Source organism: Trachemys scripta, chromosome 2, assembly GCF_013100865.1.
Source record: "Trachemys scripta elegans isolate TJP31775 chromosome 2, CAS_Tse_1.0, whole genome shotgun sequence".
Classification (NCBI taxonomy): Eukaryota; Metazoa; Chordata; order Testudines; family Emydidae; genus Trachemys; species Trachemys scripta.
In genome coordinates, this window is record NC_048299.1 from 62,610,655 (window position 1) to 62,623,861 (window position 13,207).

At 42.8% G+C, this 13,207-nt stretch overlaps 1 protein-coding gene across 2 annotated transcripts in view; it reads left to right on the forward strand.

Moving 5' to 3' along the window:
* PLEKHA8 (pleckstrin homology domain containing A8) overlaps positions 1 to 13,207 on the forward strand; it is a 40,600-nt gene that overhangs the window by 9,682 nt on the left and 17,711 nt on the right. For both annotated transcript variants that reach the window (XM_034760716.1, XM_034760717.1), the window contains exons 2-6: positions 5,013 to 5,129; positions 6,143 to 6,298; positions 10,219 to 10,343; positions 12,058 to 12,216; positions 13,112 to 13,152. In XM_034760716.1, coding sequence (XP_034616607.1) covers positions 5,013 to 5,129; positions 6,143 to 6,298; positions 10,219 to 10,343; positions 12,058 to 12,216; positions 13,112 to 13,152 — 598 coding nt within the window. The remainder of the gene's footprint in view (positions 1 to 5,012; positions 5,130 to 6,142; positions 6,299 to 10,218; positions 10,344 to 12,057; positions 12,217 to 13,111; positions 13,153 to 13,207) is intronic.

Sequence of the window (13,207 nt, forward strand, 5' to 3'; positions counted from 1 at the left end):
GTATTATCTGCAGTTAGTGAATTGAACTGTTTGTATCTGATTACTAGTTGTAACATCTAGATGGACATTGTGGAGCTCCACCTTTCACCCTAGTTTCTGTTCGTAGATTGGTAGAGGAAAAACTAGTTTTTCAACTCCAAATTGGTTTCTTAACTATGAATCATCTGGTCACTGAACTGAACTAGTTGAATAAATTAAAATGATGAAAGTATTCTCTCTTACTTGCAGAAGAAGCTACTGCTGTTAAATATTGGTTAGCTCTTCAACAAACTCAACTTCCAGGTGTTTAGCCAGTGATTTCCATCAATTCGGTGGTTTGACTTTCTTTAAAGCTTGGCAGCAAACGTATACGACTTAATATTTTTGTATTCATTTTTTTTGTATATAATTTAAATGGTTGTAGTAGATTATAATAAGTTTAGACATCAACATAGGTTATCAATTTCAAATTTAATTTTGAATAGATTTATTTTTAAAAAATAAACCTATTTTTAAAAAATTAACCTGACTTTAATTTAAAATTTTTAAAAATAAATTCTTGTCCATCCTGATAGCCACCTTTCCATGTGAGGATCCCAAAGCACTTTACAGACATTAATGAATTTTATGCCCAGCAACATCCCTGTAAGATAGCTTTGTAATATTATCCACACTTTACAGATAACAAAACTGGGGCACATGGAGAATAAGTTTCTTGCCCAGGGTGTCTTAGCAATTCTGTGTCAGCTCTGGGAATTGAGTCAGAAGATTCTTAGTTCTGTATGTTAGCCACTAGACATAGTTCCACTAAATGAAAAATGACTTGTTAATAATGAAAGGCTTATTCCTTGCATACATAGAGGACCAGCTGCCAACAGTATTGATCTCACCAGGTGCCTGTTTGGGCAAAGAAGGGGATGTTCTCTAGGCAACAGCTGCCACCTGAGTATCCAGGAGCAATCCAGGCTTTAATAAACTTCATAGACTACAAACTTGTGTGGCATTGCCAAAGATCCTCCTCCAAACGTCAGTGCTGATACCACCTTTGCCAGCTCTTCTGTTGCTTTCTTCAATATATCAATACTGCCTCAGTCTTGTCTGGACCAACCCTTGCACAACTGTCATCCAGCCATGACTCTCATTCAGACACTGGTCATGTGTTTCGCTGCACCGTCAGGTCAGAGGTGATGGAGATATAGAACTGGGTATCATCATATGGAATAAATAGTGCAGTCCACTGCATGGGAAATCTTGGCGCATAAGAGTACCTTCCCTCTGAGACCTCAAAAAGAAAGGAGTGGTGCCACTCTAGTAACCTGTGCAACCCTGCTAAGGGCTGCAAATGTGTCAAGAAAATTTCACGGCCAATGGTAGCAGCAGCAGCTGACCAATCTAAAACACCCAGCCTGAACATTTGAATTTCTTCGTCTGCTAGGAGGAGTTCACTGGCTAATATAGGCACTTCAGAATCTGAACCATATCTAGGCTTAAAATGTGGTTAACTGAGATCAAAGAAACCCACGTACTCCATAAATTGTCAAAGTAGTCCTGCTATAACCCTCTTAAGTAACCTTTCTCAAAAGAGGGAAAAGAGATATGGGTCTGTAGTTAGAAAGAATGTCTGCATCAAGAAAGAGCCTTATACTAGCTCCCCTGCTGGTCACTGGGACTCTTTCTTCCCCATTGCTCTAGGGAAGCAATGTCAATCTAAACCAATAGCAGGCCAGTATTTTCCCACCGGCCATCGTCAGCCTGGAAGGACATAGGCACATCTCCATCTTTTCCCTTTCCAGATTAAAAAAGGAAGAATAATACTTATTTTCCTCAGTAGTTGGTTTAACAACTGATGTTTGTAAAGTGCTTTGAATGCCAAGAAGTAAATAAGCAATAAAGTATTACTTTCATAATCCAGTGGCTGAAAAAAATCTTAGCATCTCTTACCTTGGTATCTTTAAAAACCCAACCAAATTAGCATCTCTTAATCAAAGCATGTTTTCAAAAAGTGTAGGACTGGAAGGGACCTCAATAGGTCATCTAGTCCAATCCCCTACATTCAAGGCAGGACTAAGTAATAAATAGACCAGTGGTTCTCAAACCATGGGTCAGGACCCCAAAGTGAGTCGCGACCCGTCGCCAGGGCTGGCTTAGACTTGCTGGGGCCAAAGCCCAAGGGCTTCAGCCCTTGGCAGTGGGGCTCATGTTACAGGCTCCAGCCCTTAGCGGTAGGGCTCAGGCTTTGGCACCCCCACCCCGAGCAGTGGGGCTCTGGTGAGCTCAGGCTTTGATCCCCGCTCTTGGGGTCGTGTAGTAATTTTTGTTGTCAGAAGGGGGTTGCGGTGCATTGAAGTTTGTGAACCCCTGAACTAGACCATTCCTCATAGGTTTTTGCATAACCTGTTCTTAAAAACCTCCAATGACAGAGATTCCACAACCTCCCTAGGCAATTTGTTCCAGTGCTTAACTACCTTGGCTGTTGGGAAGTTTTTCCTGATGTCCATCCTAAACCACTCTTGTTGCAATTTAAACCCATTTCATCTTGTCCTGTCCTCAGTTAAGGAGAATGATTTTTCATCTTCCTCCTTGTAACAACCTTTTATGTACTTGAAAACTGTTCTTGAAAACTTGAAATCAGTTCCACTTCTCTGCATTCTCCAGGATTTAGTTATTCCAGCTGGATTTGCACTGTGTGTCTGTCATGAGCTACATGTCTTCAAACTGTTTTTCCTCTGTCTCAGCAATCTGGAACCAAGACTTTCAGGATTCTTATTCATTACAACATTGAAGTCTGAATTGTGTCCAAAGTTAAGCTATATTATTATTGAACAAGTCTGAGATTGTTTGATAGTAACAGCCATACTTCCTGACGAGTGAAAACAAAAGTAGACAAGCGGGCCTTCCAGCTTGTGGAAATGTGAAGACAATGCTGAATTCTTAGGCACATAAGGGCATTTATATTTCTGGTGGATAATAAGACAAAAACATTCAACTGCTAATGGTACTAATTTTAAAATACACTTAAGAGTACAATATGGTGGGACATGATCCAATGCCCACTGAAGTCAACTGGAGTCTTTCTGATCTCAATGAATGTTGTATTGGGCCCTTGATAGACATGTGCTTTCAGTGCCTCTTTAGTTTTATCTGCTTGTTTTACCGACAACATCAAACTTTTACTGCCAGTAGCTCTGCAGAGCTAATTCAAGCTGTGGAAGAATGAGCTATGTTCTGGAAGGCCTAGTGCATCATTAGTGAAAGTGCACCTAAATTCTTATTCCGGAATCTTTATTGTTGTCAATTTTAACAAACAGAAGGAACACAGCTTTAACTCTTCAGATCCTAGGTTGAGCTTCTGGTACTCTGGGAGTTGGAAAATCATCTTGCAAACTCGATATGGAAGTCTATGTGGAGAAAATTAATCTAGAACACAAAAAGATCCATTTTTATAGGGTTAGTTTTGTGACCATAACAAAATGCAAAACTCCTGTAACGAAAGATACCCTGTTGCAGTATCAGCAATTTGTCAGCCATCTATTACTATTAGCCAGCCCTTCACGATAACCTTCTGATGGCTGCCTAGCTCAGCATCTTTGGGTCCCAGGTGGCTAATATATCTTCCAGCAAAATCCTTGCTATCTGACTTTTTAAAAAACTGGGGCCTTTTAAATATTAAAGTCTGTTACTGGAAAATGCTATATGCTCTGAAAGTTTTGATTTCTCATACATCAATACTGATTTTGTTCTGAAAATGCATTCTGTATGCTTGCTTGTTCTACGTAGTGAGAATTGTGACTCATTCTATGTTTGCTCATCTGTTAGAAAGAGAAATAAGATATTAATTTAGCAAAAGACTAACTTTTTTTGTAGGGGGGACAATTTATTTAAATACATTTAAAATACAGTTTATTTAAAATACATTTTAACCAGCATGTGGGCAGGTACTCTTTGCATATCGCCGTATAGACTGTACAGTCCTTGATTGAGAGGCTGTAATTCAGTTGGACTCTGGTAATACTGTAACCCATAACAGCCTAGCTGAAATTATTTATGATCAACAGTAGCAGGAGCCCCAGAGTGAATTAGAGGCTGTATTGATGAGAAGTTATGTATTATTTAAGTATGAGTTTCTCTGCCATCAAGGGTCTGAAGCAATTAACCAACTGCTCTTCTTTGTTGAATAATCTCCACCTTACTGAGATCTGCCTAAAATCAGAAATGACTCTTACAATTTTTGTCTCTCACAGCACTCCAACTCCACCCCCGCTTTTACTTAAAAACCTAAATTGAGTGTGGTCTGTTCTCCCCATATGTACCTGTTACAAAAAGGTGTATGTTTTTCAAATAAAATAAAAGAACAAGGTTGCCAATAAATGGCAAGCTTTCTAAAAAGTATCTCTCGTAATTTCCGATGTGAGTCATATACTCATTATCTAGAATACTGCAGAAACTTAAGTAAGAAATCAGCTTAATTTTTTTCCCCTTTCATCTCATCCTATTAGCCTGATTCTATAGGACTGCTTGTAAATGGAGTGGACCTGCGCATCTGTTTTTGCCTGTAGTTTTAGGAGTCAGGGATTGCAGAGTTATTGGCGTGCTGATTTGTGTTTGTCTGTGAGTGTAGTTTAAACAGTTCGTGACAGGCACTTTCACTAGAGCGTCAGGGTTTTTTCTAAACAACATGGGAGCTTGAGCTGTCTTCAGTATGCTTGACTGAGGAAATTAGTCTGTCTGTAGCTTAATACTCAGCAAGGGATGATAATTTCTTCCTCTAAATGTTCTTATCTGATTTTCGCCTGCATCTCACAAATCCAGCAAGGCTGTAGGAAAAGCCTGCAATTGCTGCCAAAGGCTGCTGTGGTAAAGCTCAGTAAAAATCTCTATGGAAATTAGGTTAATTGAGTTTTAACCATCTTGAGTATCTCTTGTTTGGGCTTTCCTTGTATAGATTCCCACAAGAAATCCACATTGTTGTTGACTAAAGAAATGTGTGTTCTATGAAAGATTAAATCACTGAGAAATGCAGTTTTGCTTTGCAGGCTGGCAGCCTCGATGGTTTCTTCTCTGTGGTGGTATCTTGTCATATTACGACTCTCGGGAAGATGCCTGGAAGGGTTGTAAGGGAAGCATCCAAATGGCCGTGTGTGAAATTCAAGGTAACTAAGGAACTTCAGAACCTGTTGCACAGAATTCTTCCAAAAAATTTCTTACTCCCTTATAGTTCTTAAATATCATTTTTTGTGATCTGACATGTCTTGTATCATGATTTCTTCTCCTCCTTCCACTCCCATATCACAACATGAATATAACCTCTATTAAACTTTAAAATAATTAAATAAAGAACAAAGTATTCCAAGAACTATAAACGTCTAGTATGATGGGTATGCTGCATGTTGGCATAACACTTTAATTTCTTTTGTGAGCCATGGTGTAGGGGCTCACAGGTCCAGCTAAATGTTCCCTGGCACAGATCTAAAACAAGACAATCCACTCTGGCGGTGTAAATCGTAAACAAACTTCCGCACTTCAACTCTTAATCCATTAGGAGTGAGCAGACTAGTGACAATAATTTTGAGGTATAAATATAGGGAGGAAAACTGAAAGATGGACAGGGATACAGACTTGTTGGAGAAGGTTGCCGCAGATCTGCCTTTCACAGTAGAGAGTGTTCCCTTTTACTGACCGCCCCGCACTAGTATAAATCACATCACTATGTGTCATATGTGTTCTCCCCTCTTCCATTTTTTTCTCTCTCCCTCCCTTTGTTTCGCACTTCTTTCTCATTGTATTGTAGCCCTCATGGGTCCAGCTGGACATGACTGAGAGTTCAGCATTGCTCTTTTTTTTCCCCTTTTGTTATTAAAGTGGAAGGGATTCCTGTTTCATGGCATGGAACATTCCTTCCCCCAGAGGCTGACAAATTAAATTCACTATCCTGGGTCACAAAATGGCAAGTTGGAAAGTTTTTTGACTGTTGATAACTAGCTTTCAAATATTATTTGACCTCAAGTTTTCCCCATACATTTGCAAGAATCCCAGTATTTTTCTATTGCAAAGTTAGGATGGGTTGGCTGGGTGGGTGTGAGGGAAAGCATGCACCATACTGGAGGGTTTTGACTCAGAAACTGTAGGGTTTTAATTCAGTGACTTTAATCTGTGTTGCTCCTAGTTCACCATGCAGATAGTACTCGGATGGATCTGATTATTCCTGGAGAACAGTACTTCTACCTGAAAGCCAGAAGTGCAGCTGAGAGGCAAAAGTGGCTGATTGCACTTGGAACTGCCAAGGCCTGTCTGACAGACAGTAGGACGCAGAGAGAAAAAGGTAAGAACATTCTCTCAGAGCTGTGTCTATCTGGCATTTCTAGCCTTTCTGAACAATGCATTTTTTACTTGTTCTTTATCTCCTGTGACAGACTCAGACCAGTGGGGTAAAGGAGTCTGGTAGAGGGCAAATATACTGGTCACTGGATGAGTAGTTTTCTGTTCCCTGAGTGACCAGAGCAGGGGCTGCATTAGAGTAATCAGGAATCTGCTAGAACCAATTAAGACAGGCAGGATAATTAAGACACCTGGAGCCAATTAAGAAACTGCTAGAATCAATTAGGACAGGCTAGCTCAGGGGTCTCAAACACGCGGCCTGCGGGCCGCCAAGCTCCCTGCCACCCCCCCCCGCCCCTCCCACCCCTCCCCGCCCTTCTGCCTACCCGTGGGATTGCCTCCTGATGCTGCAAACGCCGTGCTGCTCTCTGAAGCAGCCGGCAGCACGCCTCTTCGGGCCGGGGGGAGGGGGAAGGAGGCAGAGGGCTCCAGCATTGCCTCCTTCCAGGCACCGCCCCCCACAGCTCCCATTGGCTGGAAACAGAACCGTGGCCAATGGGAGCTTTGTGGGAGGTACCTAGAAGAGCGGCAAGAGCCGCACAAACAGGGAAGCCTGAGCCCGAGCCCCTCCCCCTCCCCCAGGGGCTGCAGGGACACGGTTCCAGCTGCTTAATGGAACGGAGCAGCACGGAGCCGGAGCCGGGGCCAAGGCAGGCAGGGAGCCTGCCCTGGCCCCAGTGAGCGCTGCTGCCACCCCGGAGCTGCTCTAGGTAAGCGGCACCAGGCTGGAGCTCACACATCCACACCCTGCCTGCACCCTGAGCCCCCTGCCACATCCCACACCCCAACTCCCTGCCCTGAGCCCCCTGCCATATCCCGCACCCCAACTCCCTGCCCTGAGCCCCCGCTGCACCCTGCACCCTTTCTGCACCCCCTGGGGGCAAAGTTGGGTTGGGGACTTCAGGGACGGTATTGGAATGGGGCAGGGAAGAGGTGGGGCAGGCGCGGGGCCTAATTGGAAGGGGTGGAGTGGGGGCGGGGCCAGAGGCAGCGGGCGGGGGGAGGGTTCAGTGATGCGGCCTTCAGGCCAATGCACTAGTCCTCATGCAGCTCTCGGGGTCATCTGAGTTTGAGACCCCTGGGCTAGCTAATTAGGGCACCTGAGTTTGTGGTGTGCATGCAAGGAGCTGGGAGCAAGAGGCACGAGAAACTGAGAGTGAGAAGACATATTGCTGGAAGATTGAGGAGTACAAGCGTTATCAGACACCAGGAGGAAGGTCCTCTGGTGAGAATAAGGAAGGTGTTTGGAGGAGGCAATGGGGAAGTAGCCCAGGGAGTTGTAGCTGTCGCGCAGCTGTACCAGGAGGCACTCTAGACAGCTGCAGTCCACAGGGCACTGGGCTAGAACCCGGAGTAGAGGGCGGGCCCAGGTTCCTCCCAAACCTCCCAACTCCTGATCAGACACAGGAGGAACTGACCTGGACTGTGGCTTCTACCAGAGGGGAAGGTCTCTGGGCTGTTTCCCGACCCACATGGTGAATCTGTGAGGCGAGAAAATCCGCCAATAAGCGCAGGACCCACCAAGGTAGAGGAGGAACTTTGTCACACTCCCCATTTTTTCTAGGAGTTTTGCAACTGAGGAATGATAAAATCTGTACTCGAGCTAAAGTGTCCAAACCTGGGCAGGAGGCTTTCAGCACCTCTGAAAATCAGGCCTCATCAGAGATGTAGGACCTTGACCCTAACTCTGACTTTGAACATTCTGATTTTGGTTTATTTTAAATTATGAAAAAACTAATTAATCCCCACAGCTACTTAAGCCTTCAAGGATCCTGTGACAGTTAAATAAGGAACACCCAGACTTCTCAAAGGAATGTCTTAAACACACATACACACACTTACTCTGAGAATGCACATGAGACTTAGGCTGTGTCTACACTGCCACTTTCAGCGCTAAAACGTTAAGTTGTTCAGGGGTGTGAAAAAACACACCCCTGAGCGACAAAAGTTTTAGCGCTGAAAAGCGCCAGTATAGACAGCATGTGGCTCCCGGCGATAAAGCTACCACCGCTTGTTCAGGGTGGTTATTTTTATCACCTGGAGAGCTGTGATGTGGGCAGTGTAGACATATCCTTACAGATCATGGGGAAAAACAGCAATTCCCTCCCTCCGTGTCCTCACCGCTCCTGAAAGTCTTTTGGTTCTGAGATTTGCCTGTGTTCGGGCTAGGTGGAGATGCCCTTGTCTCCCTGCAGCAAGTCCCTCTTGCTGCTGGCAGTGGTCAGCCACTTCCACGCAGAAACCTTCCTGCTAATAAGCACAGTCTTGGAGAAGAGTCCCAGTGTGAGGCCCCATGCCCCAGACATCTGAGTTCTCCTGCTCAACACCCTTGTTGAATAGAGGGTGGGAAAGCAGACAAGAGTCATTAGCAAGTCAATAATCTGGCACCATCTGGGTGACACTTCCTGTGTTAACTCTCCCCAAGGTGAGAAACTTTCCCTTCATCTCTGGCCTTGCTATGCATCGCATCAGACTATAAATACACCAATTCAAACTGGCTCTCAACACAAGTCACAAAGAGTCAGACACAAAATGCAGGGTCTACTCCACAATGCAAGTTTACAATAGTGAACTGTTAGCCAGTGCATATAGGTTACACACCCATGCATTAAAAGTATTATGCACATGGTGTTAATGTGGTGTATATTAAATATAAGTGTTGGGCAATCATGTGAAATTTTGTTATGATTACTCTTATTCACTTGTAAGTATCCCACAATACCTTGTAATGGTATAACTCAGCATTTGGCATAAGGAAACTGTCAAAGGCAAGATATGTAAGTATTCTACCCTGGTACAGGTAAGGAGTGGCCCATTTAGTTCAGAATTCTGTGTTCAAAAACAAAATATAAGAGGGGAACACCATGCTACCAAAAAACCAAGGTAATTGGGGCCCAGTATTTTCATATTAGTCTTGGATGACGACATGCTTTTTATTTGTAATCAGGTCTAGTATAAATAGAGGTGGGTTTGGGGGCTTATTTTGGGAACACATCTTCTGCACAAGGTGAAAAGAACATGCTGTGAGAACCTGCTTCTCAGAAGGATTGGGGACGTATTATCTCTCTTTCCTGTACAAGACTGTTTTGTCTATAGACAATACATTGGTAATTTGGTCTCCTGAACATTTTTAATATTGAAACCCAAGTGTTGTCAAAATTAATTGGCTATACATTTTAATCAATAAAATGACACAAAGCAAGATGAAATTCACAAGTTGACACACTGTCACAAGGTGAAATACTCGGGGTGCATTCGCTGAACTTGAAATACTTTCAGCTAACAAAATTAACTTTTTTTAATTTGGGGATCATTCATAATCTATTTGGGGTTTTTTAAACTGGCTTTCAGGCATTCAGGTCCCTTAATTATGAATAATGAGATAGATGAGTGTTAAGATGAGCTGTCTTTGTCAAGTCCCTTTTCCACCCTCCTGTAGTTTACAAACAAGGAACTAAGACCCTCTGACAACTGTTATTTATATCTCAGATTATTTAGCAAACAGGCACATTATAGTATGTAGGGATTTAGTCCTTGAATAAAAAGGCTCATGAAGTCAGACATCTTGTGGTTGAGACTCTTTTCTTTCTCTTTTGTAGTAAGTTTGTGTGTTATAATTTAACAGCTCAGCTGGAACACTCTATTCCTGTTTGTGTTGGCAAATATCAAAAGGTGCTTGTTTTTCAACTGTCATAAAGTGAACATATGGGCATCCTAGTTCTAAGGCTTACATTTTCAGATTAATGGAGAATGTGGATGGGTTGAACTGCATTGAAATAGTACTAGTTATTTCCTCAACTTTCCAAAAACGTCTACTGCAAGACTGATGGGATGTGTCCAACTCTCTTCTTGTTTCATTTTTAGAGCTCACTGAAAACACCGAAGCCTTGAAAACCAAAATGTCAGAGCTTAGACTGTACTGTGACCTCCTTGTTCAGCAAGTGGATAAAACTAAGGAAGCTAGCATTTGTGGTGTAGCAGAATCAGAGGTACAACTTTGTTTTCATACAGCCCTATCCCACTGGGTGCTGAGCACTCTGGACTTGTCCTGTGGATTGAACACCTCACAGAATGAACCCATCATGACTTAAGGAAGGATGTTATCCAGTTTAATGTTGCACTGACTTTCCTGCTGAATGCACATAGGAGAAAAGTACCTAAGCAACAGACTTTAGTTAGCAATATATTATTTTTATTATGTATTGCTATCCATTATACTGGCTAGTCCTGAGGTCATATACAGTAACTATGATCATGATAGTAATGCCTCAAAAAAAAATATGGTTTCACTGATCTTGTGCATATAGTTCATGTTTCCAGGAATAAAGTGCACATACTTGATGAAGAGATGCTATGCAAGACATGTATAGCACCTGATCCTAAATAGACTGCATTCCAGGACTGCTAAAATCCTCCTTCAGTCAGTTCTGTTCTTAGGCTGAATACGTAATGACTAAGAGATAATGTAGAGCCACAGTGAAACTCGACTAAAGGAAGAAACTTGCTGACTGGCCCATGTGATGGCTTTCGGAGTTTTAACAACATTTGTTGGTTTCGCATTAGAAAAGAAATACCAGTTCCAGAGGCATCTCTTACAAGCTTTCCTAACAGAAGGAGCTCAGTTTGGGAATGGCCTTCTAAAGAAGAGGGTATGCTCCTTCTCAATGTGAGGGGTGGGGAGGTGGAAGGATTATATGTGAAAAAAACTTAGCCTCTCAGACAGGAGGTGTGGTTTTCCAAGTTGTACAGTCCTCCTGTGGTGCCTCCCAGAGGAATTTTATTCACAAGTTGCGGGGCTGGCAGCTGACTGCATGAAGGGGAGTTATTGTGGTGTCCTAGCCAGCCAAGTAGAGACACTGGCTGAAGTCTTGATGATGGATTTAACAAACTGTGTGGTGGTAGTAATGTTATTGTGCCTAATTTGGTCTTGTATAAAGGACTAGTAAGCAGTTGTTAGAACTGTTGTAACAAACACACAAAAAATTGTTGTATTTACCCACTTCATAATTCAGTGTTGTGGGGAAAATGAGTCAATATTTTTAGTGTCCCTTTACCTGGCAATAGATTATTCAGAGCTGCAAGGGTTTAACCTAATAGCAATCCGCTATCAATAACATGTTTCTATGTTGCATCTAATACACAAGGGTCAGGACAGATATAACCCTTTGTCCAGAGTATGTTATGTAGACCAAGTAGGGGTTTGGTGACAGCATAGTACTTTGTTTTGCACCTTGTTCAATTGCAGTCACCTTTCATTGGGTAGAGGTACAATACATAAATAATGTTATCCTAGGCCACTTGAATTGTCAGCTTTTCATTCTCTTGCCATGGTGTCCTCTGGTCATGCCAACCTAATAGCAGAATGTCAGGTCCTGGACCAATACTGAATTCACCATGGCATGTGTTTACCATGTTTTAACTCTGGGCAAGTGGCATATAAATAGATGTTGCTGTTGAAATGCTGCGTTTTGAGATTGGTGTCAGAGGAGGCTGACAGCAACAGGAACATCTTCATGCAATCCCAATAGTGTCTGCTGTCATCGCTGTGATAAGATGGCCTCTTATGTTTAGTTCTTTGAAGATATTGAGCTTCTGATGATTAAGAAACACGACTGTTGGGATGATGGGTTTTGTAAACGTCAGTCTTTCCAAATTAGGCGGTTGATGGCAAATAAAGTGTCTTGCCATCTGGTTATTTCACAGAATGGAATTGATATGGGAGCTCTGTTGAAATCAACATGTAACACTTTCCTGAAGACTCTTGAAGAATGTATGCAGATTGCAAATGTGGCCTTCTCTTCTGAGTTATTACATCACACCCCATCGGGATCTCCCCACTTGGCTGTTCTCAAATCAAACAAGGTAATTTTGTGCAATCTCTGCTGTCAATCTCAACATGGAAAGCATACTGCCTTTCCTGGAAAGTAGTAGCTGTGGTAGTAAGGAATGGGGGTTTTAGCCCAGGATCGAGATAGTAACCATCCACTGGTGACATCCTGGTGTGTCATATGGATTGCAAGTGATGCAGGACTCAACTGTACATTTAAGTCACCATTCACTTACTGTTAATAGCAGTTTAAATTCCTTGCTCAGTAATACTTGGGACCTGATCCAGCTGTGAATATCCATGGCCCAGAATATTGTGACTGTGTGCTAGCTGGAATGGAAGCCCTAAATAAATTTTAAAAATAACCCCAGCACCATGTCTGCAATTGTAAGCTCCTCAGAAGATGGAGAATTCATCTCACTGGTCTCACTATCACAGTCTCAAATTCCCCAAGCATATTTGTAAAGCTGGAGCAACTCTCCTGGCTAACAACAGATTAGAATGAAGGGAGGAAGGCATACATGGTTTTTTCATCTGGCGTGTGTAGGGTTTTTTAATTTAAACATACTCAGGAAGAGGGTTTCATTTTCCTTTACCCAGCCTTTCACAATGGCCCCTCCAGTTCCCCAGCTCCCACAGGATTGCCATATTTAGTTTGTTTTGTTTGTGGAGGTAGGCAGTACGCTGCCTGGGGATTAGCCTCTCTTTTGATCTTTGCCCGGTAACCTTCGGAATAGATCGTTTACCTGAGAAGGGTCCGATATTTTCATGGTTCAAACCTCATTGCATATGTTCATATGGCCCCAGATCAGGGAAGTATGAAGCATAAGCTTAATTTTCCTCATTGACTTCCGTTTGAGTTAATAAATGTAAAGTTTGAGGAGCACAAAATGCTGCTTTATTTTAAGGATAAATTTTCTGTTTTTATAGGTAACCCCTCCCGTCTCCTCCAGTAGCACTACAACAGAAAGGTACAGTGACACTCTCCCCCCCCCCCCCCTTCCCCCCTCCGCCCCTATGACAGCC